The sequence below is a fragment of the Petromyzon marinus genome, chromosome 40, assembly GCF_048934315.1.
Source record: "Petromyzon marinus isolate PM22_M1 ecotype Great Lakes invasive population chromosome 40, UKy_Petmar_22M1.pri1.0, whole genome shotgun sequence".
Taxonomy (NCBI): Eukaryota; Metazoa; Chordata; class Hyperoartia; order Petromyzontiformes; family Petromyzontidae; genus Petromyzon; species Petromyzon marinus.
Window position 1 is genome coordinate 12,075,241 of NC_133706.1, and position 25,437 is coordinate 12,100,677.

At 52.6% G+C, this 25,437-nt stretch overlaps 2 protein-coding genes across 3 annotated transcripts in view; both read left to right on the forward strand.

The window, feature by feature from the left end:
• The window catches only part of LOC116950676 (uncharacterized), a 39,732-nt gene extending 25,745 nt beyond the window's left edge, over window positions 1-13,987 (forward strand). The window contains exons 6-15 of the mRNA XM_076072991.1: window positions 3,387-3,450; window positions 4,080-4,199; window positions 4,994-5,047; window positions 5,755-5,806; window positions 7,338-7,464; window positions 7,559-7,655; window positions 7,843-7,915; window positions 8,725-8,898; window positions 9,059-9,303; window positions 9,837-13,987. Coding sequence (XP_075929106.1) covers window positions 3,387-3,450; window positions 4,080-4,199; window positions 4,994-5,047; window positions 5,755-5,806; window positions 7,338-7,464; window positions 7,559-7,655; window positions 7,843-7,915; window positions 8,725-8,898; window positions 9,059-9,303; window positions 9,837-9,974 — 1,144 coding nt within the window. The 3' untranslated portion in view covers window positions 9,975-13,987. The remainder of the gene's footprint in view (window positions 1-3,386; window positions 3,451-4,079; window positions 4,200-4,993; window positions 5,048-5,754; window positions 5,807-7,337; window positions 7,465-7,558; window positions 7,656-7,842; window positions 7,916-8,724; window positions 8,899-9,058; window positions 9,304-9,836) is intronic.
• A 3,109-nt stretch (window positions 13,988-17,096) lies between these two features.
• The window catches only part of LOC116950750 (uncharacterized), a 29,135-nt gene continuing 20,794 nt past the window's right edge, over window positions 17,097-25,437 (forward strand). Inside the window, exons 1-3 of one of the 2 annotated variants that reach the window (XM_032968775.2) lie at window positions 17,097-17,352; window positions 20,879-21,171; window positions 25,119-25,349. In XM_032968775.2, the coding sequence (XP_032824666.2) occupies window positions 21,075-21,171; window positions 25,119-25,349 (328 nt within the window). In that variant the 5' untranslated portion in view covers window positions 17,097-17,352; window positions 20,879-21,074. Of the gene's footprint in view, window positions 17,353-17,520; window positions 18,159-20,878; window positions 21,172-25,118; window positions 25,350-25,437 lie in introns of those variants that run through there. The other variant, XM_076073151.1, reaches the window with a different exon arrangement.

The window sequence follows — 25,437 nt, forward strand, 5'->3', positions numbered from 1 at the left end:
GCAGTGGGAGACGACACACGAACTGCACGCAAGAAAGGCCGATGCCAGTTGCATTGCATTCTTTCTCCAGCTAGAACTTCGATGGTGCTGTTCGTGTGACGTTGTTGTCCCGTTTTGCGCCTGTGCTCAACAACTTTGTTAAAATGACACCATTGAGAGACAGGCGTTTTTTTCGTGATGCTGCTCAGTGCCGGATTCAGCTAGTGCGGGGCCTGTAGCATATGTTATAAAGGGACCTTAAATTAAAATATAAATACATTTTAAAACACAGATTTTTTTTTTTACTCGCATAGTTAAGTAATTGTATTTTTTTATTTGCTATACAGCCAGATAATACGACAAATCGCTAACCCAGTCGTTCATAAAAATTTAAGGCGGTACAGTACTATAGCAATAGAACAAGTGCAGAATCACTGAACCGGAATTGATAGCTTGAAAGCATTTAGCGCGGGGCCCTTGAAAGTGCGGGGCCCGTAGCTACTACACGTGTAGCTACTTGTGCTGCACGTGTAGCTACTTGTGCTGCACGTGTAGCTACTTGTGCTACACGTGTATCTACTTGTGCTGCTGGGATAATCCGGCACTGGTGCTGCTGCAGCATTGGCAGTGGCGGTGCACCAAGCGCAATTCGCGACAAGAAACCCCGACAACGTTTCTCGCACGCGGGCTTTGTTATCTCAGCTGGCGAAGCCCCGCTGAGCCACGCAGCTCCGTTGCAAGGTCGCCCACCAGCCCAAGACCGTCGCCGATGGCGGTGGTTACGGGACATTGCAGCTCATAAGAGTTACAGAGAGACCCATAGAGTTACATAGAGATCCATAGAGTTACATAGAGACCCATAGAGTTACATAGAGATCCATAGAGTTGCACAGAGATCCATAGAGTTACAGAGAGACCCATAGAGTTACAGAGAGACCCATAGAGTTAAATAAAGATCCATAGAGTTACATAGAGACCCATAGAGTTACATAGAGATCCATAGAGTTACATAGATACCCATAGAGTTACATAGAGACCCATAGAGTTACACACAGATCCATAGAGTCACATAGAGACCCATAGAGTTACACTGAGATCCATAGATTTACAGAGAGACCCATAGAGTTACATATAGATCCATAGAGTTACATAGAGACCCATAGAGTTACATAGAGACCCATAGAGTTACACAGAGATCCATAGAGTTACATAGAGACCCATAGAGTTACATAGAGATCCATAGAGTTGCACAGAGATCCATAGAGTTACATAGAGACCCATAGAGTTACAGAGAGACCCATAGAGTTACATATAGATCCATAGAGTTACATAGAGACCCATAGAGTTACATAGAGATCCATAGAGTTACAGAGAGACCCATAGAGTTACATATAGATCCATAGAGTTACATAGAGACCCATAGAGTTACATAGAGATCCATAGAGTTACACAGAGCTCCATAGAGTCGCATAGAGACCCATAGAGTTACACAGAGATCCATAGAGTAACATAGAGACCCATAGAGTTACACAGAGATCCATAAAGTTACATAGAGACCCATAGAGTTACACAGAGATCCATAGAGTTACATAGAGACCCATAGAGTTACACAGAGATCCATAGAGTTACATAGAGACTCATAGAGTTACATAGAGACTCATAGAGTTACATAGAGACCCATAAAGTTAGATAGAGACCCATAGAGTTACAGACCCATAGAGTTACATAGAGACCTATATAGTGTGAGGGAACGTGCAAAGTAACGCGAGCCAAAACAACAATAAATGATTCACACGGAACCCCTGCTAAAACTTGATACTCGTCAAAAAACAGTGGCCTTAGAAGGAAAACAATATATAATAGGCGACGTTTCGGGCAATGGCCCTACTTCGTGGCATGTAAACGGAGAGGTCAGAAAAGGTTTAACACGACTGTATGCACAGAGAACGGTGCGGGCGTGATACAGCCGCACGAATATCCAGGAAATGCGATCAACGCTGCTGCTGCTGCTGCCCCTAATCCCTTCCATTATTCACGTGCCCCTGTTGTGCATCTCACGTGACAGAACCTGCCCGAAGCTGGGAGCTTGCAAGGACCGTGCCCGTTCGTATTAATCGCCCGCCCGTATTAATTGCCCGTTCGTATTAATCGCCCGTTCGTATTAATCGCCCGCCCGTATTAATTGCCCGTTCGTATTAATCGCCCGTTCGTATTAATCGCCCGCCCATATTAATTGCCCGTTCGTATTAATCACACGTTCGTATTAATCGCCCGCCCATATTAATTGCCCGTTCGTATTAATCACACGTTCGTATTAATCGCCCGCCCATATTAATTGCCCGTTCGTATTAATCACACGTTCGTATTCATCGCCCGTCCGTATTCATCATCGCCCGTCCATTTTAATCGCCTGAGCTGTTTTCCCAGCGGCGAGATTGTGAATGGCCTGGGCCACGTCATGGGAACGTGACATTTCCACCACTGACTGTGCAGCGCTGTAAACGGGAGATGAGAAACCAATGCCTCGATGGTCATGTAGGCAGAACGTAACTTTTGACTTCTTGTGTGTGTACGTGTGTATCTTTGTGTACCTGTGGGTTTGTGTGTATCTTTGTGTACCTGTGCGTTTGTGTGTATCTTTGTGTACCTGTGCCTTTGTGTGTATCTTCGTGTACCTGTGCCTTTGTGTGTATCTTTGTGTACCTGTGCCTTTGTGTGTATCTTTGTGTACCTGTGCCTTTGTGTGTATCTTCGTGTACCTGTGCCTTTGTGTGTATCTTTGTGTACCTGTGCCTTTGTGTGTATCTTTGTGTACCTGTGCCTTTGTGTATCTTTGTGTACCTGTGCCTTTGTGTGTATCTTTGTGTGTCTCTGCCTTTGTGTGTATCTTTGTGTACCTGTGCCTTTGTGGGTATGTTTGTGTACCTGTGCCTTTGTGTATCTTTGTGTACCTGTGCCTTTGTGTGTATCTTTGTGTACCTGTGCCTTTGTGTGTATGTTTGTGTACCTGTGCGTTTGTGTATCTTTGTGTACCTGTGCCTTTGTGTGTATCTTTGTGTACCTATGCATTTGTGTGTATGTTTCTGTACCTGTGCCTTTGTGTGTCTGTTTGTATAAGCGGTGAGCGATTTCGATTCCCGCTCACAGCCAACACCGGTGACGATTATCTGAACCGGTTGTGGACCTCCTCCCCTAGGTCGACTCAGCCTTAAAATGAGTATCTGGTGCGATATGTGAACATCGCCGTTTGGGAGACAAAGGCGGCTGGGCGTGGTTGCTGGCAACATCGCCCCCTCGTGCGCCGTACCGGCCTTCATAGGTGCTCGCAAACAGCACTCGCTCCAGCCGCCTGTGTAGGCTCCACGAGAGATCGTTTGCCTTTGCGCGTGCGTGTGTGCGTGTCCCAGGGAGGTGATCGCGCGTGTGAGCGAGGTGTGTCCCTCTACCAAACCCGGCCTCAAGAAGCGCAAGGCGAGTATACCGACCGAGTCCAGCATCATGCAGCAACAAAAAGCCTCTCTACCTAAACCTGCTCAAGCCTCCCGTGCGTCACGTGACTTCTGCGTGGCCCCGCCCCCACCACACTCTGAATCCCTCCCCTTTCTCCGTTGCCGCCCGCTGCAAAAACAGACTCCGCCACTCCTCCGTGCAAGCTCCCTTCTGCTCGCATCCTCTCTGCCTCTCTCATCATCGTCGTCATCATAATTTCCCTCTCATGGCCAGCATGTACGTTGAACTTCTTTCGCACCGTACGTAGCCAACCGCGCTAATCGGAGGTGCCGGGGAAGGACAACAAACTAAACACAAAATGCAGTTCTGGAGAAATTAGTTTTCAAACAACATTTAAAAGTGTCTACTAGCTCCAGTGGATTCCAAATGTCGGAAGGAAGAGCGTTCCAGACGGCCGCAGAAGCGCACGATGCGCTTTCAGATGATCAGCATCGCCCCCTACTGCAAAAATAAAGAAACTTGGCAAGACCCTCTTCAAAAGGATCTTGAGACTCAGTGAGGCTGTAGTGGGTAAACAAGCGACATCATAATAATAACAATAATCATCCACGTGTGGTTTGGACTGTGTGTGTGTGCGGCACCCCCTGCAGCCTGTGGACAAGGCCGTGGAGGAGGCCTTGGGGCCCACCAACCAGAGCTTCTCAGGCCGCAGCATCACCCTCACCATCAGCCTGGGCAACGTGAGCCTTACCACCGTGGACGGAAAGCAGGTTCGGGCCACACACTGCCAGCCTCACCCGCAGTCGCCTGCCAACACCATCAGGCACACGGCCAGCCTTCCACGAGCACACCACCAGCCAGCCACACCTCCAGCCTCTCACCACCAGCCTCTCACCACCAGCGTCGTCGCCCTTCGGCCACGCCGGAATTTCGCCACCAACCGCACCGACAGCCAGAGCCGTCCCTAGGGGTACCGGCGAATCGGGGCGACCGCCCCGGGCCCCTCGGCATCAGGTGTGATAGGTCCGGTTTAGTTTGAAGGCGTTGAGGTCCCCTGCTGGCAGCTCACACCCAGCGTCGCCTCCAGCGACAGCTTGGCCTCGCCACGGGCAGCGGCAGCCGGCCACAGCCCCTGGCCCTCACCCCCAGCCGGCGGCAATCATCGCTCCCTGCTGCTAGACCGAGTCGCCTTGCGCCACTGGGCGTCCCCTCGTCACGTGACCCACGTCGCCCCCCTCTTCGGGCCCCCTCCCCCCCCCCCTGTGTTTGACGCCTGCGCTGCCACCCCATTGGTGCTGCCGCCGTTCCTCCGGAGCGACGTCCCGTCCCAGCAGGGCCCTCCGCTGGTGTTGTCCACGATGGTCGGCGTGTCATCTTAGCCGAGCCGGTGGTCGGTGTCCGCGCGAGTTTGTTTGTCTTCCTTTACGACGTGCGAGCGAGCCCGAGCGCAGGTCCGTGTACCAGCGTACACGGCCTCGCACGCTCCCGGTTAGCGGTGGGGCTGTAATAGACGACGCGATCTCCCCTTAGAAGTGTTCATCACCTCTGCCTGTTCTGTTCACAGATCATCGCCACCCATCACATGCAGTCCATCTCGTTCGCGTCGGGAGGCGACATGGTGAGGACGAGGAGGCTCGTGTAAGGCAGCGGCTGCCGATGGTTCTCTCTCGCGGGGTACTCGGGTCCCGTTGTGGAGGAGCCGAGAGGCCACCGCTGGCCGTGGAGGCAGCCGAGGGTTGGCTGATAACAGATTTGCGAAAGTCGATACCAGCGGGAGTCGGGGCCGCTGTCTCTCCCGGCTTGCAAGGGTGCGATGGTAGTCCAGCAAGCGGCTTAATTCCCAGCTGTATGGGGATCGAGGGTTACCCCCCTCCCACTTACGGGGTTTTCTCCGGGTTGCTCCGGTTTCCTCCCACATGTATAAACACTCATTCATTGAGTTGCCAAAAATCTCAATATAGGATTCATTCCCAGCTATACGGGGATTGAGGGTTGCCCCCTCACACACGTGAGGTTTCTCCGGCTACTCAGGGTTTCTCCCACGCGTATGACCACTCATTATAAATGAAATTGGCCAAACATACCAATATAGGACCGCACAGCTTGGTCAATTGTTGCCACTAAAATTCTGGCTGCCTTCCCGACACTTGCCCGTGATTTCCCGCATCTCTGAATCAGTCTTTTCTCTCTCTCCCGCTCTCTCTCATTCACTCTGCGAGTGAACGAGCGTCGCGCGCGACTCATCTCCGGAGTGCCAATTCGTCGCGTCACCTTTTGCAGTGCGAATGATCTCGCGCCAACCGCCCGCGTTTTCTGTCGCCGCAGGACATGGCCGACTACGTGGCGTACGTGGCCAAGGACCCGGTCAACCAGAGAGGTGAGTCCAAGGCCGGACCCCGCGCCCGCTGTCTTCACGGCACCAGCGGCGCGACCGGGCGGTCCAGGGACTCGTGCCCGCTGTCTCCCCGGCACCACCTCGGTGCCGGATCGCCGCGCCGCCCAAAATCCTCTTTGGGAATACATTTTTTTATCTTCACCGTGGTAGATTTAGAATTGGTACGGTGAGTCCTATTCACGTTGGGGATGCTGCCCGGAAAAACGAGATTTTTGGCGAAACGACATAAATTGAAACCTGCTTTACCGTTGACTTAATGGTTTAAATTTTAGGGTGCCGTTCCAGGGTGGGTAATTTTTGTTGTTGTTAAAATTTTGCTGACAAAAATATTAAATAAATACCAAAAAATATGACAAATAACACCCAAAAAAATGTAATATGAGAAGTTTAAATAACTAATATAACTTTTACGGAGTACAGCGACTCCTCTACTTACGAACGATTTAGGTTTTAGAGGTCTTGTTCGTAAGTCGATTTGTTCGTAAGTCCAACTTTACTCCTGTCGACTCCAAACACGTTGTACGGCATGTACACTAAACGCGGGGAATGGCTTTAAAAGTTGTATAATCTCCTGTAGATGTAGATGCCACTGGTTCTTCACCTTGTGCAGATGTAGATGACACCACCGCCAACTATTGCGCGGCGGTTGAACTTACGACTCTCGGTCCGAACAGGCAACTGGACATACGGACCAGGTTGTTCGTATCTCGTAAGTCGAATGTTCGTAAGTAGAGGAGTCTTCCTCATCACCGGGAGATGGCAGAGAAGGACAGAAGTGTTCCAGTGCGGAGATGTTGTCACCGCTGAGTCTGGAATGCCAGCCTGGGGGCGCTGTAGCGTTGTCCGTCACCGCACGCCACCCAAACACACCGCGTTATTTTCGTTCACATTTTAAACGCAGCGAGTCCAATGCATTGCGAATCGAATTGCGTTCCCTAATTCGTTGGCGACGTTGTAGTGAAGCAACGTAAATGGGAGCAATGTAAACGGAGAACTTACTGCGATAGTTTAAAAAAAAAAATGTGCGCTGGTCATTCGGTGACCGGGCTGGCACCACCACCAAGACGCTCCACTAGGCCCGGCGGTATAAGCAGACGCTGCATCTCCTTCACGTACAATCCGTGAGTCCACGTAAAAATAAAAGCCTTTCTCGCACATGCCATCAGCCGCGCGGCCTTCTGGCAGTGCAGAATTTCAGCAGGATTGATTCAAGATAAGCAAACACACTGGACCACCGATTTTGACATTCAGTGTTTCATCAGCAGAGTCGAGCTTGGCTTGAAGCAATGCTCGTGAACTGCCGATCTTAGAGCCGAGTACCCTCTCTTTACGCCGTGGGCCCTAGTCCTGGTCACAGTTCTAGAATTCGGGCCGAGCGGAGCGAGTTAACGCTCCCTCCGTCCTTCTCTCACACTTGGACATCGCCCTGCATCTCCTCCTCCCTTCCCCCCAACCTCGTCTTCCTCTGACCTCGCTCCCCCGTTTATCACCCGTCCGCCCGCCCGCTCGTCAGCGTGCCACGTGCTGGAGTGCGGGGAGGGCATCGCCCAGCAGGTGATCGGCACCATCGGCCAGGCGTTCGAGCTGCGCTTCCGGCAGTTCCTACAGAGCCCCGGCCCCATGCGCACCGGCCACGACAGGTGAGCGGCTTCGCCGTCGCTAGAGATCGTCGGTGCGGTGTAGCCACCGTGCGGCACGTCGCAGCGCCGGTTTCACCTGCGTTCTTCGCGGCAGGGGCTCGGAGGACGAGCGGGACCCTCGGTGCAACTACTACAACAGCGTGCTGGGCAAGGAGCCTCCGGCAGGGGGCCTTCTCGACGCTCGCCTGCAGGTCCGTCCGTGCGACGTGCGGCGACGTGGCCCACACTCTCACTCCACACACGCACACTCCCTCACTCCACACACGCACACACCCTCACTCCACACACCAAAACCCACCGCGCGTTCGCAACAAAAAGCAAGCTTCGCAGGAGCTGTGCGTGTGCCTTTTTATTCCTCCTCGGTCCGCGTGGACGCAGCTGAGTGTGATGCACACGGAGGGGCTTCCCTTGCTCGAGATTCCGGTCAGCTGCAGCCCGGGCAGGAGGAAAGGCAAGTAGCCACTGTTCAGATTTATTCTCCCAATTATTGTTGCGTTCTTTTGTTTAATTATCATGGGTCTCCCTGAGTTATGATCCCCGTTGCGCGATCGGCACTGTGGTGTCGTGAGACCGAGATGGAATTGGAAGCAGCAGTGAGCAGTGTATCACCCTGTGTCTGAGGAATATCCCTAGAAAAACGATGTCACGGAATTCCTTCTGGGGCACATCGCCGATATCAAAATCTTTTTGTAATTGGTAACGTGTGCAGTGTCGCGCTCGCTCTCAAAGAGACAAGGAGAGAGAGAGAATGATTCGGAGGCGTAGGACACCACAGTCTGACGCTGCCAATAATTGCCCAAGCTCTCCGGTCCTACATTGGGACGTTTGTCCAACTTCACGAGTGAGCGTTTATACAGCGACAGGCCTTCTTATCTAGACAAAGGCCGCGGTCCTGTACACGCCCCGTGAAGAGTGCCTGCCGCGTGCCGATTTAAACCGCTTTAAATCTCACGCGGCTGGAATTTGGCCACGTTGAGTAAAAAAAAATGTTTGCGTTTAAACTCGCACGATTCTATCCCCCGTCGCGCCGTCGGTGCTACATCATTATGGGACGAGGAGGGTTTCCTCCCAGACACGAATTGGTTGACACCTCAATAGCACATGTATTTATTTACCAAGTGAAGCCCACTGAGCTATTGGCTACATTAAGGACCACAGAGGTTGGGCAACTGTTGGCAGCGAAAAATCGCGGTGGCGCGGTCGTGTCACGATAACGGGGCCTACACGGGGGGGAACCTCCGTGCTTGTGAGTGCGCGCAGGCGTGGGCCTCGTGTCGTGGGACCGCCCGACCATCCCCGAGCCCCCGGCGGGCGAGCCTGGAGGCCGCTGCTACGTGAACACGAGGCTCGGCGGCGGGGCCGCGGTGGGGGACGCCGCCCAGCGGCGCCCGCTCGCCGCCACCGCCGCGTCCCCCCGCGACGCCTTCGACATGCGTGAGTGGCGCCGCCGCGGCGGCAGCAGCGGCGGCGACGTCGGTTGGCAGCTCGCTGGTTGCTCATCGTGTCTCTGAACGCACGGGGCGATGATCGCACGCCCCTGTCCCTCTCGACGCCGACGACTAACGCAAAACCCGGCGGCGTCCTGTCCCGGCAGGGCCGTTCCACGACGCGCTGGCGCCGCCGCAGGGGGTCCCGGCGAGCGGCGGCGGCGTGGACGCCGCCCTGCGCGCCGAGGCTTGGTACCACGGCCCCATCGCCCGCAAGGACGCCGAGACGCTGGTGCGGCGCGACGGGGAGTTCCTGGTGCGCGCCAGCACCAGCAGCCGCGGACAGTTCGTGCTCACGGGGTCGCAGGGAGGCCTGGCGCGGCACGTGCTGCTCGTGGACCCGACGGGCGTGGTGAGCGCCGGCGCCGCTTGGCGGAACCCCGATTGAGTTTTAGAACGACAGCTCGGGACGGTGCGGAGAGAGGCGCGGCGCGTGCGGGTTGCCGGAGCAGCCCTGGAGGCTACGGCGGGGCAGCAGAGTGGAGGCAGCGCAGCGACGCGAGTGCCTCTCTGTGGAGTTCTCTGTGCTCTCTGTCTCCCCCTGTTCCGCATGGGTTCCTCCGTGGTTCCCCAGTTTCCTCCCATAGCTAAAAAACATCCAATATAATTCGTGTTAGCCAAATATCCCAATGTTGCAGGACTCTCCTGAAAGTCTTCTGGACTCAATGGTGGCTTTCGTCGCTTGATGATTGGTGAGCCAGATGTTCCTGGGAGGCTCAGAATTGTGAGCGCTCGGCTGGCAACCACTGAGATGGTGGATTCCAACCTCGATAGCCACCTTGGATTCCAACAGAGCAGCAGCGACTCTTGTGATTGTATTTGTATAAATCGTGTGGCGTTTCACGACTGTGGGTGTTTCGTGCGTCTGCGTGCGTCGGCGTGCAGGTCCGCACTAAGGATCACCGCTTCGACAGCGTGAGCCACCTGATCCGCTATCACCGTGACTTCCGACTGCCCATCATCTCGGCCGGCAGCGAGCTGTGCCTCGTGTGGCCCGTGGAGAGAAGGCAGCCGCTCCCATAGCGCCCGCCTGCCAGCCAGCCCACCCACCCGCTTGTCCGCCCGCCAACCAGCCAGCCAGCCCACCCACCCACCCGCTTGTCCTCCCGCCCGCCTGCCAGCCAGACCATCCACCCTCTCGTCAGCCAGCCCATCCCCCTGCAAGCTCACCTGCCCGCCCACCTGCCCACCCACCTGCCCACGCACATTCTCGTGGCCTTGCCTGTCTGGCCAAACACACGAGCACACCACACACACACATGCGCGTGCGCGCGCACATCAACCGGCAAATATGGCCGTGCACATTTCGAAGGGCCTCACAAAGGGGCCCTGTTTTTGTTGTTCACCGATGAATAAGGGAGGGGTGGGGGGAGCACTGAGTGGCATCCCGTCCCAGGATCCTCTGGGCAGCCCCGCTGGCAAGGGATGATGGCAGTCAAGACAGGCCACGCTGCAGCATGCACAGTTGCGGGGCAGTCGCCGCTAGCGAGCGACAATTAACGTCCACGCGGCACGCGAGAGGTGACGGCGTGGCCGAGGCCGTGCCACAGCCCCCCCGTTTGTCTTCCCAATGCCGATGTTTACACGCCACCACCAGCGGCGCCCTTTTTAAGGTCGAATGGACCTGGGGGAGGTCCACCAGCGGTTCCGATGTCGATCACCACCGACGAACTCGGGCTACCAATATCAGGGATAGCGCCCTGCTGTCGCTTAAAGGCCCCGCCTCTACCTTAAAGGCCCCGCCTCTACCTTAAAGGCCCCGCCTCTACCTTAAAGGCCCCGCTTCTACCTTATAGGCCCCGCCTCTACCTTAAAGGCCCCGCCTCTACCTTAAAGGCCCCGCCTCGACCTTAAAAGCCCCGCCTCTACCTTATAGGCCCCGCCTCTACCTTAAAGGTCCCGCCTCTACCTTAATGGCCCCGCCTCAACCTTAAAGGCCCCGCCTCTACCTTAATGGCCCCGCCTCTACCTTAAAGGCCCCGCCTCTACCTTATAGGCCCCGCCTCGACTTTATAGGCCCCGCCTCGACCTTAAAGGCCCCGCCTCTACCTTAAAAGTCCCCGCATCTTTCTGAAAGGTCCCACCTCTTTCGCCTGGCCTTTGAGCGACACCGAGCTTGGCTCCATGCTTCAGAGTCGCCATCTGCGACATTGATCGTGCGTGTCACAAAATTGCATTATAATTTATAAAAAGGTCACTTGGACTTTCCGTCGCCATATAAAGTAGATAACATTGCGTCGATTACAGGGACTCCTCTACTTATGAACACTTAGGAACTTTCAGAGATATGAACAAACCTGTCCATATGTCCAGTTGCCTGTTCGGACCGAGGGTCGTAAGTTCAGCCGCCGCGGAATAGATGGCGGTGGTGGCATCTACATCTTCAGAACGTGAAGAACCGGGTGGGATCTACAAAAGATTATGCAACTTTTAAAGACATTCCCCGTCGTGTTTAGTGTACACGCCGTCCAACATTTTTGGAATCGATAAGAGTAAAGTTGGACTTACGAACAGACCTCTGGAACCTAACTTGTAAGTAGAGGAGTCCCTGTCGTCATGGAATTCGATTCCGAGGCTCGCCTGTATGTGCGTGGTGAAAAAATATATCGTTTAAAATGTATGCAAATTATATGCGAGCGCTATGCTAACGCAACCCCGAGGCGAATGGAGCAAATCGATTTGTACATACGAGACGGAACGAATGGGAAAACGATGCAGACAGTACGGTGAAAATTTCACGAAGATTGTCGTTGCTTGAATGAAAATTGCGACCCTCATCTATTTATCTCTATCTAGATTAGCTCAAGCCTCCCGTAAATCACGTGGCTTGTGTGGCCACCCCCACTCTGAATCGCCCCCCTCTCCTCCCCGCCCACTGTGAAAACAGACGCCGCTCGTCCGTGCAGAAGTGACACGGACCTTGTGTAGCCTCTTCCGATCATCTTTCCTGATCCTTTCTTCCTATGTCTCTGTTCCTTTTCCATCCTTTTCCTCTTATTTCCCATTATTTCAACTATCTCTTCCCCTTGCCGTGAATTTTCTCTCCTCGCATGCATTGCATCATCGACTCTACAGAGACAGAGTCGCTAGTCACGACAATTTGTCTAAATGCCAGAGTTTTTGTTTTCATTCATCCCTCGGGATGTGGGCGTCACTGGCAATCCAGAAATTATTGCCCATCCCGAGTTGCACTGAGAAGGAGGCGGCGGTGGTGGTGGTGGTGGTGATGGATCTCAGTCTTCTCCTTGAACTGTCCCAGCTGCCCTTGTGTCGAGAGGTGCCACTCCCACAATGCCGCTTATGCCCGGGAGCTACAGGATTATGACCGAGCGATGATGGAAAGGCCATAAATGTAATTTCGTGACTCTCACAAAAGCAGCCGCACTAAGGACAGTATTATACACACGTTCTTCGCTTTAAAATTCGGCCGATTATTAATCATCAGCAGCCAGCCTTTGGACTCCGATAACAAGGGGGACATGTCGTAAGAAGAGAGGGGAACCACATCGGGAGAAGAAAAGCGGTGAGCGTAGAATAGTTTGCCACCTATCCCACTCGACCAAACCCGCACGTGTTTCTCAGTCGGTACGAGGCCCATCAACAACTGTGCAGGATAACTGCAATAAAGTTCAACACAATACCGGTACCAGATCTCATTACAAATCAATTCCTTCCGCCCGAACTCTCTCTGTGTGAGCCGTGACCTTTCTCAAAGACGTCAGCGATCATGGCCTTTCCTCCATTTATCTCTGTCCGTGATGCTCATCCAAGGACTTGGCATTCGATCCTCCCAGTTGCATCCAATTATTCAAATTGCTTATGTAACTGAACTCGCCGTCTTTCCTGGCTTCTTGCAGGACCTCTGATGTTAATCGTCAAACCCACATTTACATGAATTCTCTTGTTCTCACATTAAATATCCAACTTTGCCTTTCTATCATCAATTTTTATTTGCTATTTTTGTACGTTGCTGCTATCTGTAGTATGGACACAGATGCCAATTCCAGAACTGTCCCCGGTCAAACCCGGACAGGTGGCAACCCTGTGATAGAAGGACCAGGGGCAGGTGACCGAGGGCAGAACGAGAGAGGGGTGGTGGTGAACCGGTCTACGGAGGGTTGTGGAGTGGACGTGGGGATGTTGACACAGGACACGAGCAGAGAAAGGGGGATAATGCCGTCAAGAATGGCCAGCCCTGTAGACTGCAGTCGCGTGGCAGGGTCGGCATCGGCCCTGGTGCAACCAATTAAACTGCCCCCTGTCCAATTTCTCCCTTCGTTCGCAGCCCGGTGCCTGGGACCCCTGCGGTGGCCCCGTGTGTCCAGGCGCAGTTGCACTGCCTGCACCCTCGATAGCCACGCCAACTTCAGCAGCGCGATGCCGCATTCCCCTGCGGAGCCGCTCGCTGCCAGGGAGGCAATCTGACGTTGTGCTTGGGCACGGTACTCACCTGCCACGACAGCCCCCCTCCTCGATATCCTCTCTCTCTGCCATCATAGGCCACCACCGCAACCCTCATCACCGGGCACCCGAGACACATTTACACCCTCGTCAATCCGGAGCGGTCGGGAGTGGAAATGTAATATTTAGCACCCAGACCAGACCTCGTTATTTAAACCTCGATACGATGTGTTCCGGCTCAAAAGCACAAAACTCCTCGAGCCGCTATTCTTTTGACACAAAAGAATTACGTTACGAGAAACGGACCGCTCGCGAACGCGGTACTTTGAGTTTCCAGCTGGTTACGGCCACTGTGGCCAGCTATGGGGCCAGCCCACAGCACTCGTAAGTGCCTTGGTTCTGTGAATATGAAAGAGAGAGGGAAAAAATCCGAGACAAGCTTTTGTACAAAGGTTCGAAACGGTCAATTTTTGGGGCTGTGTTGGAGGTCAAATTCCCACCAGCCTGGGCCTCAGCTGGTCATTGTGCTCGCCTTTAAAACCTGGAATAGTAAACGTTTAAACTGGACAATGATCTTACACGGACATGTATGAATTTCTTAAATAAAATCACTCGTGGAATGTTTTGTGAACGCGCATGCGTGCGTCCATGCACGAGTTGTTGATTGTTTTTTTTTCTTGGTGCGCACGAAAAGGAAACCCCCAGAGCGTTCTCGTGGAGAACTGGGCACGTGCGGCCCCCGTGTCAATCCACTGCTGGACGAGGGCCTCTTTCCCCCACGCCGTGCGCGTTGTCCTTGAGCAGAGAGCAAGTTTCACAGTTAAACTCTTCGCCAGTGGTTTCGCTCGACTGCTACTCTTGCTGCCGAACCCATGGCATCAGCAGCTGCCCTCTAGCAGATCGGTGCGTGTATGACGGTTGCCCAGAATGGTGTCGCTGGTAGTTTTCCACAGCGTACGGTGATGTTTTTACGTCGTAGTGCGTACGACAATGTCAATGGGATCGGTTCAGCCGGTGGGTTCTTAACTTTTACTGCAGCCTTGCACTCCCTTTGGTTCTCAATCGTAAAACAAAATGTTTAATGTTAATAACTGCATGGGGTTTGATGAAACAGAGTAGTTGTATTTACGTGCCCCGTGTTTAATTTGTGCTTAGATTATTTACCTTCTTAAACAAATCTGGCCATGTCACGCACCCCCAGAAAGGGTATCTCGCACCGCCATGGGGTGCGTGCACCCCAGGTTAAGAACCATTGGGTTACACAATCGGGCTTCACATTTTGGAAATTTCAGGCAATGGTTATAATAATTGCTTTTTTTGTTATTTGAAAATTCAACCTGGCCTACATAGTGCAGTTTACCGAGCGGCCGCCTTCCATTCTTTAAAATGTCAAGGTTTATTGAAACGTAACTTAGAATACCAAACTGGGCAGCACAGCATAGGACACAGTGGCCTTGGACACTGCTTATGCCTCAAAAGTACAGAAAATGGCTATTGTGCCCCACAAACTTTGCTTTTGTGACCAGGACAGTGATATTTTGAAACTTGCCTATTATTACACGCTTTTATTTAACTCACTCTGTCTGTTGTTGTTGTTGTTGTTGCTGTCGTTTCCTCAAATTTTGTAACTCAATTTTAACCCACTTCCCAATGTGGTATCGACTGCAAACTTGGTATACTTATGTCATACTGATGACAATACTATATTAGATAAAAAATAAATAAAGAAGAAGTATTTTTAAACATTCATTTTTACATGTTATGTTTCGGCTTGGGTCTAATTGTCCACGCTCAAGTGACGTTGGCTGTAAATCACCACGGTCCTCTTACTTTATGGCAAGCTTCGGGGCCACTTCCTGGAGTCGTGGAGTTCTGCCATTACGAGTAGGCTACATTTCATTAAAGCGTGTTTTTTAAAAAAAAGTATTTTTAAATATTACTTATTTTCAATGAGAAAACGGGCGAATTTGTGTCTTTTCATCCACATAAAGTCAGAATAAAACAACACATGAATCAAAATTAACATGTCTTTACACTAAAGTAATACAAAATGACTACAAAACATGTAGTCACCAAGGCGCACTACCACAGGAGGGACTGGCCACAGCGGACCGAATTCTCTGTGGGGAGGAGCAACGTCAAGTGGTGGACCCCGGGAACGTGCTGATGCCACCACTGCACATCAAATTGGGCCCTATGAAACAATTTGTCAGAGCTGTAGATAAGGAGTCGGCAGCCTTCAAGTACCTTCAAGACTTCTTCCCTAAGCTGTCTGAGGCAAAGGTCAAAGCCGGTGTCTTCGTCGGACTACAGATAAAGAAGAGTGCAATGAATTCCCCAAGAAGCTCACTAGTAAGGAGAAAGCGGCTTGGGACAGCTTTGTCGCAGTGGTTCGTGGCTTCCTGGGCAATCACAAGGTCGAAAACTACATGGAGCTGGTTGAGACTCTGGTGAAGAACTACGGCACAATGGGCTGTAGGATGTCCCTCAAAGTCCATATCCTTGATGCTCATCTTGATAGAGTCAAGGAGAACATGGGAGCGTACTCGGAGGAGCAAGGCGATCGCTTCCACCAGGATAGACTGGACTTTGAACGCCGCTACCAAGGACAGTAGAACGAGAACATGATGGGAAACTACATTTGGGGGCTGATTCGTGAATTTTATTAATAATATCATCGTGAATCTCGAAAAACTACTCACTTCTAAATGTTTTGTAGTAATTTTTGTATTACTTTAGTATAAATGCATGTTCATTTTGATTCATATATAGTTTTTTTTTACTTTATGTGAACGAAAAGACACAAATTCGCCCGTTTTCTCATTGAAAATATGTAAATTTCAAAATATCGCTGTCCTGGTCACAAAATCAAAGTTTGTGGGGAATAATAGCCATATATACTTTATACTTTTTAGGCATAAGCAATACGAAATAACACTTAGTACCCAGGATCAAAAATTGTGTCACAGAGTGCGATACGTGGCTGTTGCGAGGGCTGGAGGTGGTGGGGGTGAGAGGTGGGGAGGGGTGGGGGGGAATGGGTGGGGGTGAGAGGTGGGGGGGGGGGTGAGGGTGGTGGGGGTGAGGAGGGGTGGGCGGAAGGGGTGAGGGTGGTGGGGGGAAGGGGTGAGGGTGGTGGGGGTGAGAGGTGAGGGTGGTGGGGGTGAGGGTGGTAGGGGTGAGGAGGGGTGGGGGTGAGGGTGGTGGGGGTGAGGGTGGTGGGGGTGAGGAGGGGTGGGGGTGAGGGGGGTGAGGGTGGTGGGGGTGAGGAGGGGTGGGGGGAAGGGGTGAGGGTGGTGGGGGTGAGGGTGGTGAGGGTGGTGGGGGTGAGGGTGGGGGGAAGGGGTGAGGGTGGTGGGGGTGGGGGTGAGGGTGGTGAGGGTGGTGGGGGTGAGGGTGGTGGGGGTGAGAAGGGGTGAGGGTGGTGGGGGTGAGGAGGGGTGGGGGGAAGGAGTGAGGAGGGGTGGGGGGAAGGGGTGAGGGTGGTGGGGGTGAGGAGGGGTGGGGGGAAGGGGTGGTGGGGGTGAGGGTGGTGGGGGTGAGGGTGGTGGGGGTGAGGGTGGTGGGGGTGAGGGTGGTGGGGGTGAGGGTGGTGGGGGGAAGGGGTGGGGGGAAGGGGTGGGGGGAAGGGGTGGGGGTGCCCCCCGCGACCTCCGCCACCACCATCACCACGCGCTCCTCGTGTGCAGCAGTAAGCGCCGCTGCTATTGGCCGAGACGGCCAGTGAAAGAGCGGCGGGGGGGGGGAGTGGGAGGATGGCGCTGGACCAATAGGCGCACGCGTCTCTATCCGCGCGGACCCGGCGAGTGGTGGTGGCGGGGCTGTCGGGCCGCGGCGTCTCCCCCGCGAAGCGAGGCCACACCACAAACACCACCACACCACAAACACCACCACACCACAAACACCACCACCACCACAAAACCACAACAACAACAACCACCACAACAACAACCACCACCCTCTCTCATCCATCTCTCGCGAAGGCGACCAACTCCTCCGGGTAACAGTCGCTACAACCATCGTTGCCGCTCGCGTTATACTCGGACGTGTCGTGGTGGTGGTGGTGGCGGTGTAGGGTGGTGGTGGTGGCGGTGTAGGGTGGTGGTGTAGGGTTGTGTGTGAAGTGGTGGTGGTGTAGGTGGCGGTGTAGGGTTGTGTGTGAAGTGGTGGTGGTGTAGGTGGTGGTGTAGGGTTGTGTGTGAAGTGGTGGTGGTGTAGGGTTGTGTGTGAAGTGGTGGCGGTGTAGGGTTGTGTGTGAGGTGGTTGTGGTGTAGGGTTGTGTGTAAAGTGGTGGTGGTGTAGGGTTGTGTGTGAAGTGGTGGCGGTGTAGGGTTGTGTGTGAGGTGGTTGTGGTGTAGGGTTGTGTGTAAAGTGGTGGTGGTAAAGGTAGCGGTGTAGGGTTGTGTGTAAAGTGGTGGTGGTGGCGGTGTAGGGTTGTGTGTGTGGTGGTGTAGGTGGCGGTGTAGGGTTGTGTGTGAAGTGGTGGTGGTGGCGGTGTAGGGTTGTGTGTAAAGTGGTGGTGGTGTAGGGTTGTGTGTAAAGTGGTGGTGGTGACTGCAGCCGACTTGGCCGCCTGTCTGTGTCTCTTGTGCGAGTGGGGAGCGGTGGTGTCGCTGTTTGCGCTGCGCTACGAACAGTGACGATCATCTGTGCCTGGGCCTCCTCCCCTCGGTCGACGCAGCCTCAAAGCAGTAACCTGGTGCAGCTGTGTGTAGTAAACATCGCGACTAGGGGGAGACAAAGACGGCCGTGCGTGGTGCTGCCCACCCACCCCCTCGTGTGCCACAGTGCCGGCGGCCTTCACAGGTGCCACTCGCTATCAGCACTTGCCCCTACAGTCTGTTACAGGCTACACGAGACGGGGGGGGGGGCTTTGGTTATTGGAGTCTGCGCTGTGGGGGGTCATGGCGTGTCCCGTGTAAGCGGTGTGGTCTGGGGTTAGGGTCGTGTCGGGACCAGGTTGGGGTTGTCAGGTGTCGTGGTTCTGGGTCCCCTGTAGGCCAGGCGTGCTGACTTGCGCTTCGTGTAAGCGTTATGGTTTGGGGGTCGATAGTTCGGGCGGTAGGGTTAGATTCGGGTGAGTAGTTTGGTTGATGTCAGTAAGGATCTGGGTTAGGGTTGATGTAAGTGTGGGTTAGATTCGGGTGAGTAGTTTGGTTGATGTTAGTAAGGATCTGGGTTTGGGTTGATGTAAGTGTGGGTTAGATTCGGGTGAGTAGTTTGGTTGATGTTAGTAAGGATCCGGGTTAGGGTTGATGTAAGTGTGGGTTAGATTCGGGTGAGTAGTTTGGTTGATGTTAGTAAGGATCTGGGTTAGGGTTGATGTATGTGTGGGTTAGATTCGGGTGAGTAGTTTGGTTGATGTTAGTAAGGATCTGGGTTTGGGTTGATGTAAGTGTGGGTTAGATTCGGGTGAGTAGTTTGGTTGATGTTAGTAAGGATCCGGGTTAGGGTTGATGTAAGTGTGGGTTAGATTCGGGTGAGTAGTTTGGTTGATGTCAGTAAGGATCTGGGTTAGGGTTGATGTAAGTGTGGGTTAGATTCGGGTGAGTAGTTTGGTTTGATGTTAGTAAGGATCTGGGTTAGGGTTAATGTAAGTGTGGGTTAGATTCGGGTGAGTAGTTTGGTTGATGTCAGGAAGGATCTGGGTTAGGGTTGATGTAAGTGTGGTTTAGATTCAGGTGAGTAGTTTGGTTGATGTTAGTAAGGATCAGGGTTAGGGTTGATGTAAGTGTGGGTTAGATTCGGGTGAGTAGTTTGGTTGATGTTAGTAAGGATCCGGGTTAGGGTTGATGTAAGTGTGGGTTAGATTCGGGTGAGTAGTTTGGTTGATGTTAGTAAGGATCCGGGTTAGGGTTGATGTAAGTGTGGGTTAGATTCGGGTGAGTAGTTTGGTTGATGTTAGTAAGGATCTGGGTTAGGGTTGATGTATGTGTGGGTTAGATTCGGGTGAGTAGTTTGGTTGATGTTAGTAAGGATCTGGGTTAGGGTTGATGTAAGTGTGGGTTAGATTCGGGTGAGTAGTTTGGTTGATGTTAGTAAGGATCCGGGTTAGGGTTGATGTAAGTGTGGGTTAGATTCGGGTGAGTAGTTTGGTTGATGTTAGTAAGGATCTGGGTTAGGGTTGATGTATGTGTGGGTTAGATTCGGGTGAGTAGTTTGGTTGATGTTAGTAAGGATCTGGGTTTGGGTTGATGTAAGTGTGGGTTAGATTCGGGTGAGTAGTTTGGTTGATGTTAGTAAGGATCCGGGTTAGGGTTGATGTATGTGTGGGTTAGATTCGGATGAGTAGTTTGGTTGATGTTAGTAAGGATCTGGGTTAGGGATGATGTATGTGTGGGTTAGATTCGGATGAGTAGTTTGGTTGATGTTAGTAAGGATCTGGATTAGGGTTGATGTAAGTGTGGGTTAGATTCGGGTGAGTAGTTTGGTTTGATGTTAGTAAGGATCTGGGTTAGGGTTGATGTAAGTGTGGGTTAGATTCGGGTGAGGAGTTTGATTGATGTTAGTAAGGATCTTGGTTAGGGTTGATGTAAGTGTGGGTTAGATTCGGGTGAGTAGTTTGGTTTGATGTTAGTAAGGATCTGGGTTAGGGTTGATGTAAGTGTGGGTTAGATTCGGGTGAGGAGTTTGATTGATGTTAGTAAGAATATGGGTTAGGGTTGATGTAAGTGTGGGTTAGATTCGGGTGAGTAGTTTGGTTGATGTTTGTAAGGAGCTGGGTGTGGGTTCGGGGATTATGGTTGAGTTGATGTTAGGGGTCAGGGTTTGCGTTGAGGGTTATGGTTCGGGTGACGTTTTGGATCTTGGACAAAGTTTGAGGCCGGGAGCGAAGTTTATTGTTGGGTTCGAGTTGTGTTAGGGATTAGTCGGGATTAGGGTCAGGGTTTAGGTGCGACGTTTGTGTTTCGGTGGGAATCCGGACTAGGATTGTGGTCGGGGTTAGGGTTGAGACTTCGTCGGTTCCGTGAGTTGTGATTGAGACTGGGTTACTGTATATTGTAGGCGAGTTCAGGGCCGTTATGTGGAGCAAAGTGTGGTTCCAGTCAAGGTTTTTAGGTGGTGCTTGAAGACTGGATTTGGGATCGGAGTTAATGTTTGGATTTGGATTCGAGGTGAGGGGTGGAGGTTGCCATTGTTGAGTTCTCCATTGAAATTAAGTTCGGATTTTTGAGTCGGTGTAGAGTTGAGCTTGAATCGTGCTTGGATGGGCGGATGTCCGTGCATAAAAAGTGTTGTAGGCTGCCCGGGCTATGTTGTGACCAGTGGTGGGCAGTGCAGCAACATACAAAGGTGGACTTAAATTTTTTTGTCTTCTTTAAATTCAACGCTCACATCTGCGAAACCTGCACTTAACCAGCGTGGTGAAGTATGGTCACGTAACCCCCCCCACCCCCCCCCCGACACGACCCGGAGGGTGTGGGGAGGTCCTCCTCCTCCAGCAACGGGCCAACACAAACAAAAGGTGGCCGCGCACACAGATGTTTGAGGTCTGCATTGCTATTGAGGTTATCGTTGTTTTGTAGATTGCCGTTTGCTCCCGGGGAGTCCTCTGCACGCCCCGTGCACCCACCCAGTCGTCTCTAAAACTCAACGTCGCGCGATCCTCTCCTCCACGCACGCGAGCACATCGCCCTACGCCGCTCCTCACCTCCCATCGCGTCGTCCACCGCCGGCAGCAGCGGGCGAGCGATCCCCTCCCCCTCAACGCCTCCTGGCGCCATGGACGGCGACGGGGAACGCGCGGCCGAGGATCGGGGAGGCAGCCCCGGCGAGCGGGGGAGCCCTGACAGGGACCGCGACGAGAGGATCAAGACCGGTGAGAGGGCCGCCCCCCGCCCACCGTGCAGTGTGGCACGCGGCTACAGGCGAACAAAACCTGCACGGGCCCTGGTGAGGTGTGCCCGTGGGTAGAGTAGGGTAAAGGGTAAAGTTTGGGCTTAAGGGTATGGTGCGGGTCAGCGGGGGGAGGGCTTTTACCAGGGGCAGGTTTAGGGTCAGGGGTAGAGTTGCTACTCGTGCTTGGTTGAGGTCATTGAGGGGACAAGTAGAAGTGGTTGTTGTTGGTTCGTGTTTGGGGTAATGCTCGTACTGTGGTCTGGTTTGTTGGGTTCGGTGAGAGGGCTGATAATAGTGGCTGGTTGGCTTCTTGGCTCAAGGTAGGCCTATTGAGAGTGGCTGGTTGGCTAGGGATAGTACCATCAGGTTAATATCTCTTCAAGTGAATAAGTGGCAGTGCTATCCTGGTGGTCCTGAGCCAGAAGGAGAAATTCCACATTCCTATGCCTGGGGTCAGTCTATCCATAGATAACTGCTGATGGTATCTGTAAAGTGGTAACCATATAATTGACTCCGCAGAGATGATTGGCTGAGTTGTGACAGCTCAGGAATTTATCTCGCAACCTTCCGATTGTGACACACGCCAAACCAAAACACTAAATGTAATTGGTCAAGCATCCCAATGCAGCACTCGTACTGAAAAATAATCTTGCGCCTCAGTGAGGACGGTGATACGGCCTAGCAGTAGCGCACGCGTTCTCCTGTTATGTCTGGAACAAGCGGTGAATGCGCAGCCGCTGTACCACGGTTCGAATCCAGCGCACGGTTCGAATCCATGATGAACACTGCGAGTGTGTTGATGACGACAAACACGCGCAGCCCCATTCACAGTGTGCCGGTAAAGAACCCGTGACGTAATTCGCGGGAGTAAGGTCGCCGCATGCCCGAGTCGCGGTCCGTCCAAATTTGCCAAAAAATTTAAAAATGCACCGCGAATTATTCAACCAGAATCTACGTGGGAATCATCGGCCCACTCCTGCGAACACTGGGCAGGGAAAGTAGTCATGTGACTGAGAGTGAGGCTTTCCTGGGTAAACAAGCATAATAATCGTGATAATTGAGGCTTGCCTGAATAAATGTGACATATTACGGTCATAACCAAAGCACCCCCCGCAGCCTATAACACCTGGTATGCTTGTTGGTCGCCCATAGAGCAGTGCGGCAAAAGTCATTATCGTGTCCTCAAACAAGTATGCTCTCCACTTTCGCCAAGCCCGCACTGACCTGCGCGGTGTCGTACGGTGAAACGACCACCACAACCCGATCGGCATGTGGAGGCCCCCTCATCCAGCAGTGGATTGACAAAAGGAACTGTACACGTAGAACCGCAACGCTTCCAGGCCAGATTAAATAGTAATTATAGACGATCGTAAGTCACCGCTTTACTAATCTGTGCCCACGAGTGTTCGGTGCAAGGATGGGGGAAGCACGAATGTCTATTTTTGAAGCCACGTTTACAAACAAGAACTAAAAAATCGCTACGATCCGACGTTTTGCGCGCAACCCAACGGGGTGGTCGTGCCTTCGCCCCTCGCGTCACGGCTTCGAACAAAAAAATAAATAATCGAAACCCGCCTTCGGAAGGCCGTGCGAGCGGCTTTGAAAGAAAATCGGCTGCAGCGTTTTAAAATGTGAAAAAAATAATTAAAAAAAGTTGGAGGTCACGGAAGGAATGTTTTCCGAGACTGATCCGGCCACCTCCTGGGGCTGCGCGACCCGGGACAGTGGTTAAGGTCACGCTGCCCTTGGGCCATGCGGGATTACTGTGCCGCTGTCGCTGATTTCTGTTTTAAGTGGCGTTTTCCCCCCCCCCCCTTCTCTCTGGTGCTGCTCGGTACGGGCGGATTAGTGTGCAGCTTGCTCTGCTTTGTGGTTTTATTGGAGTGGGGTTTTTTTCTGCTCTTTGTGTTTGGTTTTGGGGGTTGGCGTGCGTGCGTGGAAGATGAATGCCGCGTCGGTTTACGCCGCCGTGCCTTTGCGCGCGCGTGGGTGTGGGCGCGAGTGGACTTTCTTTTCTTCACGACTTGTGCAGCCAAAGTAATGGGCCCAGACCTTGAGTCACTTTTCATCATCGCTTGGCAGCTTTGTCGACCAGACCAGACTGTCGGATAATATTAAGTAGTAGCTGCAGTAGCCATAATTATGGCTGCTGCAGCTGCTGCTACTGCTGCTTACAATGATAAGGCTTCGCCAAGCCGCCACTGTTGCCACCTTGCACGATATTGCGGCATTAAATTACAGCGGTCGCATAATATTATTCTGATTTATTATTGATCAGCCGTTATCAAGCCTTTTATTTTTAGGAGGGGCCCTACTTTGAGATGCTTGGCCAATCTCTTTGTTTGAACACGTCCTGAAATACAACCCGAAGAGCCTCTAGTAAACCCACTGTCACGAGAGGTTACCATGTATAACACTGCAACGAATGCCACGGCTTTTCCACTTGCTGCACTACCTCCTTAAGGCACCTCGTGGTTTTCCACTCCAGTTACAACCACAGAAATTATCGATCGGGAATTGATAAAACGTTCCACTGCAGTCCGCTAGTCTCGGTGCTAAGCGAGGCCTATTCCTGTCTTGGTGGTCTGCTGTTTGCAAGTGTATTGGGTGCCACAATGGCGAGATGTTAACTCCCTCACCCGGTTTGCAGGAGGTCGTGGATTCGATCCCGACCCTGACGCCTGCTGTATATTTGGAGTTTGCGTGTCTCTTATCTTCCCCGTGATCGTGTGGATTTTTCTCCGTGTCCTCCGTTTTTTTACTCCACATTTAGAAATATGATTTTAGAGTTTTTGGCTGCTTTAAACTTCCACATGATGATAAGCCACTGCATTGAGCTATCATTTGTGGCCAGGTCGATTCTGAAAAAGAACTGCGTAGCTCAGTGGGCCTTTACTTGGTAAAATAAAAATAGTAGTTTTTAAAAATAGCTTTAACATTGCCCGGGTCTGCGCCGCCATTGACAATTGTGGAGAATTGTAGCCGCCAGCTGAACGATGCCAACCTCAGGCGAAATAAATTTCTGTGTTTTCTGCGATGCCTTTTAACCCGTCAAGCCGTGCTCTCTGGGCCCGCGACGTTTTGGCCACCGTGCCAGAGGGGGGAAGGAGGGCGTCGTCTCAGCCTCGTTGTGAGGAAGGGCAGCGTTGCATTGTGACCGGAACCAGCCGGGAAGAGCAAAGTGTGAGGCTTTTCTATTTTTTTAAATCTATATACTCAGAAGCACACGTGATCGGGATCTGAAATTTTGTCTAAAGGGATCAAAACAAACATACAATGGAGCTCTTTTGATGAGACCACCCAAATCCTCGTTGGAACATTTGCTTCCAACTTGAGAGAAAACCCTACGAAATAGTTAATAAAAACCTTCTGAAAACTCTCTCGATTGCTCATGTGCCTGCAGTGTGAGCCAGAGGTGACCTGAAGAGATCTCGGAGGTAGCTCTGTGATATCTGCTTCCTCTGGCCGTTCTCTTATAAGAACAGTGGCCACATTCCTCTTCAGAAGTTCTGAATTGATACTTTGTCTCGTGAAATGACGCCGAAAGCACAGTCGGGGATAAAATTGTGGAAAAAGATTAAACTCTTTCATAACAATGCCAATCTTCCACTCCCCCAGAGACAAAGATCCCCCGTGTAGTCTTAACAGACTGTTGGGGCAATTTCTGTAAGCGAGCACCTTTGAAGGCCGGCACAGCACACGAGGGATTGGGTGGCCAGCACGACGCCCGGTCGCATTTGTCTCCCCATTGGCAATGTTTGCACACCGCACCGGGCACTCATTTGAAGCTGAGTCGACCTAGGGGGAAGCCCAGGATCCGGTTTATAATCATTACTGGGTGTTGGTGGCCCTGAGCAGGAATCAATCTCTGATCGCGGGCTTTCGTGGCGCAGCGCGCTAACCATTACCCCCCACCTCCACATCCAGAGCCCGAGGATGAATGGACAGAGGCGCCGCTGATCGAGGAGTCTCGCGGCGGCGACGACGATAGCTTGGCCGCGCTCGACAGAGCGTCGACGTCGCCTGGGACTGGCGAGGGCCCCGCCGGAGACGGCGGCCGCGGCACGCCGGGTCCCGGTGACGGGGCCGGCGCCGCTGCTTCACAGGCGCAGGCCAGCACCAGCTGGTCCGGCCTCGTCGACTACCTCATCAAGTCAGGTGCGTGCGTGCGCACGTGTGTTGTTGTTGTGTGAGCTTATGTTTACCCAGGAAAGAGTCTTTTTCAGGAGGGTCCTGATAAGTGTTC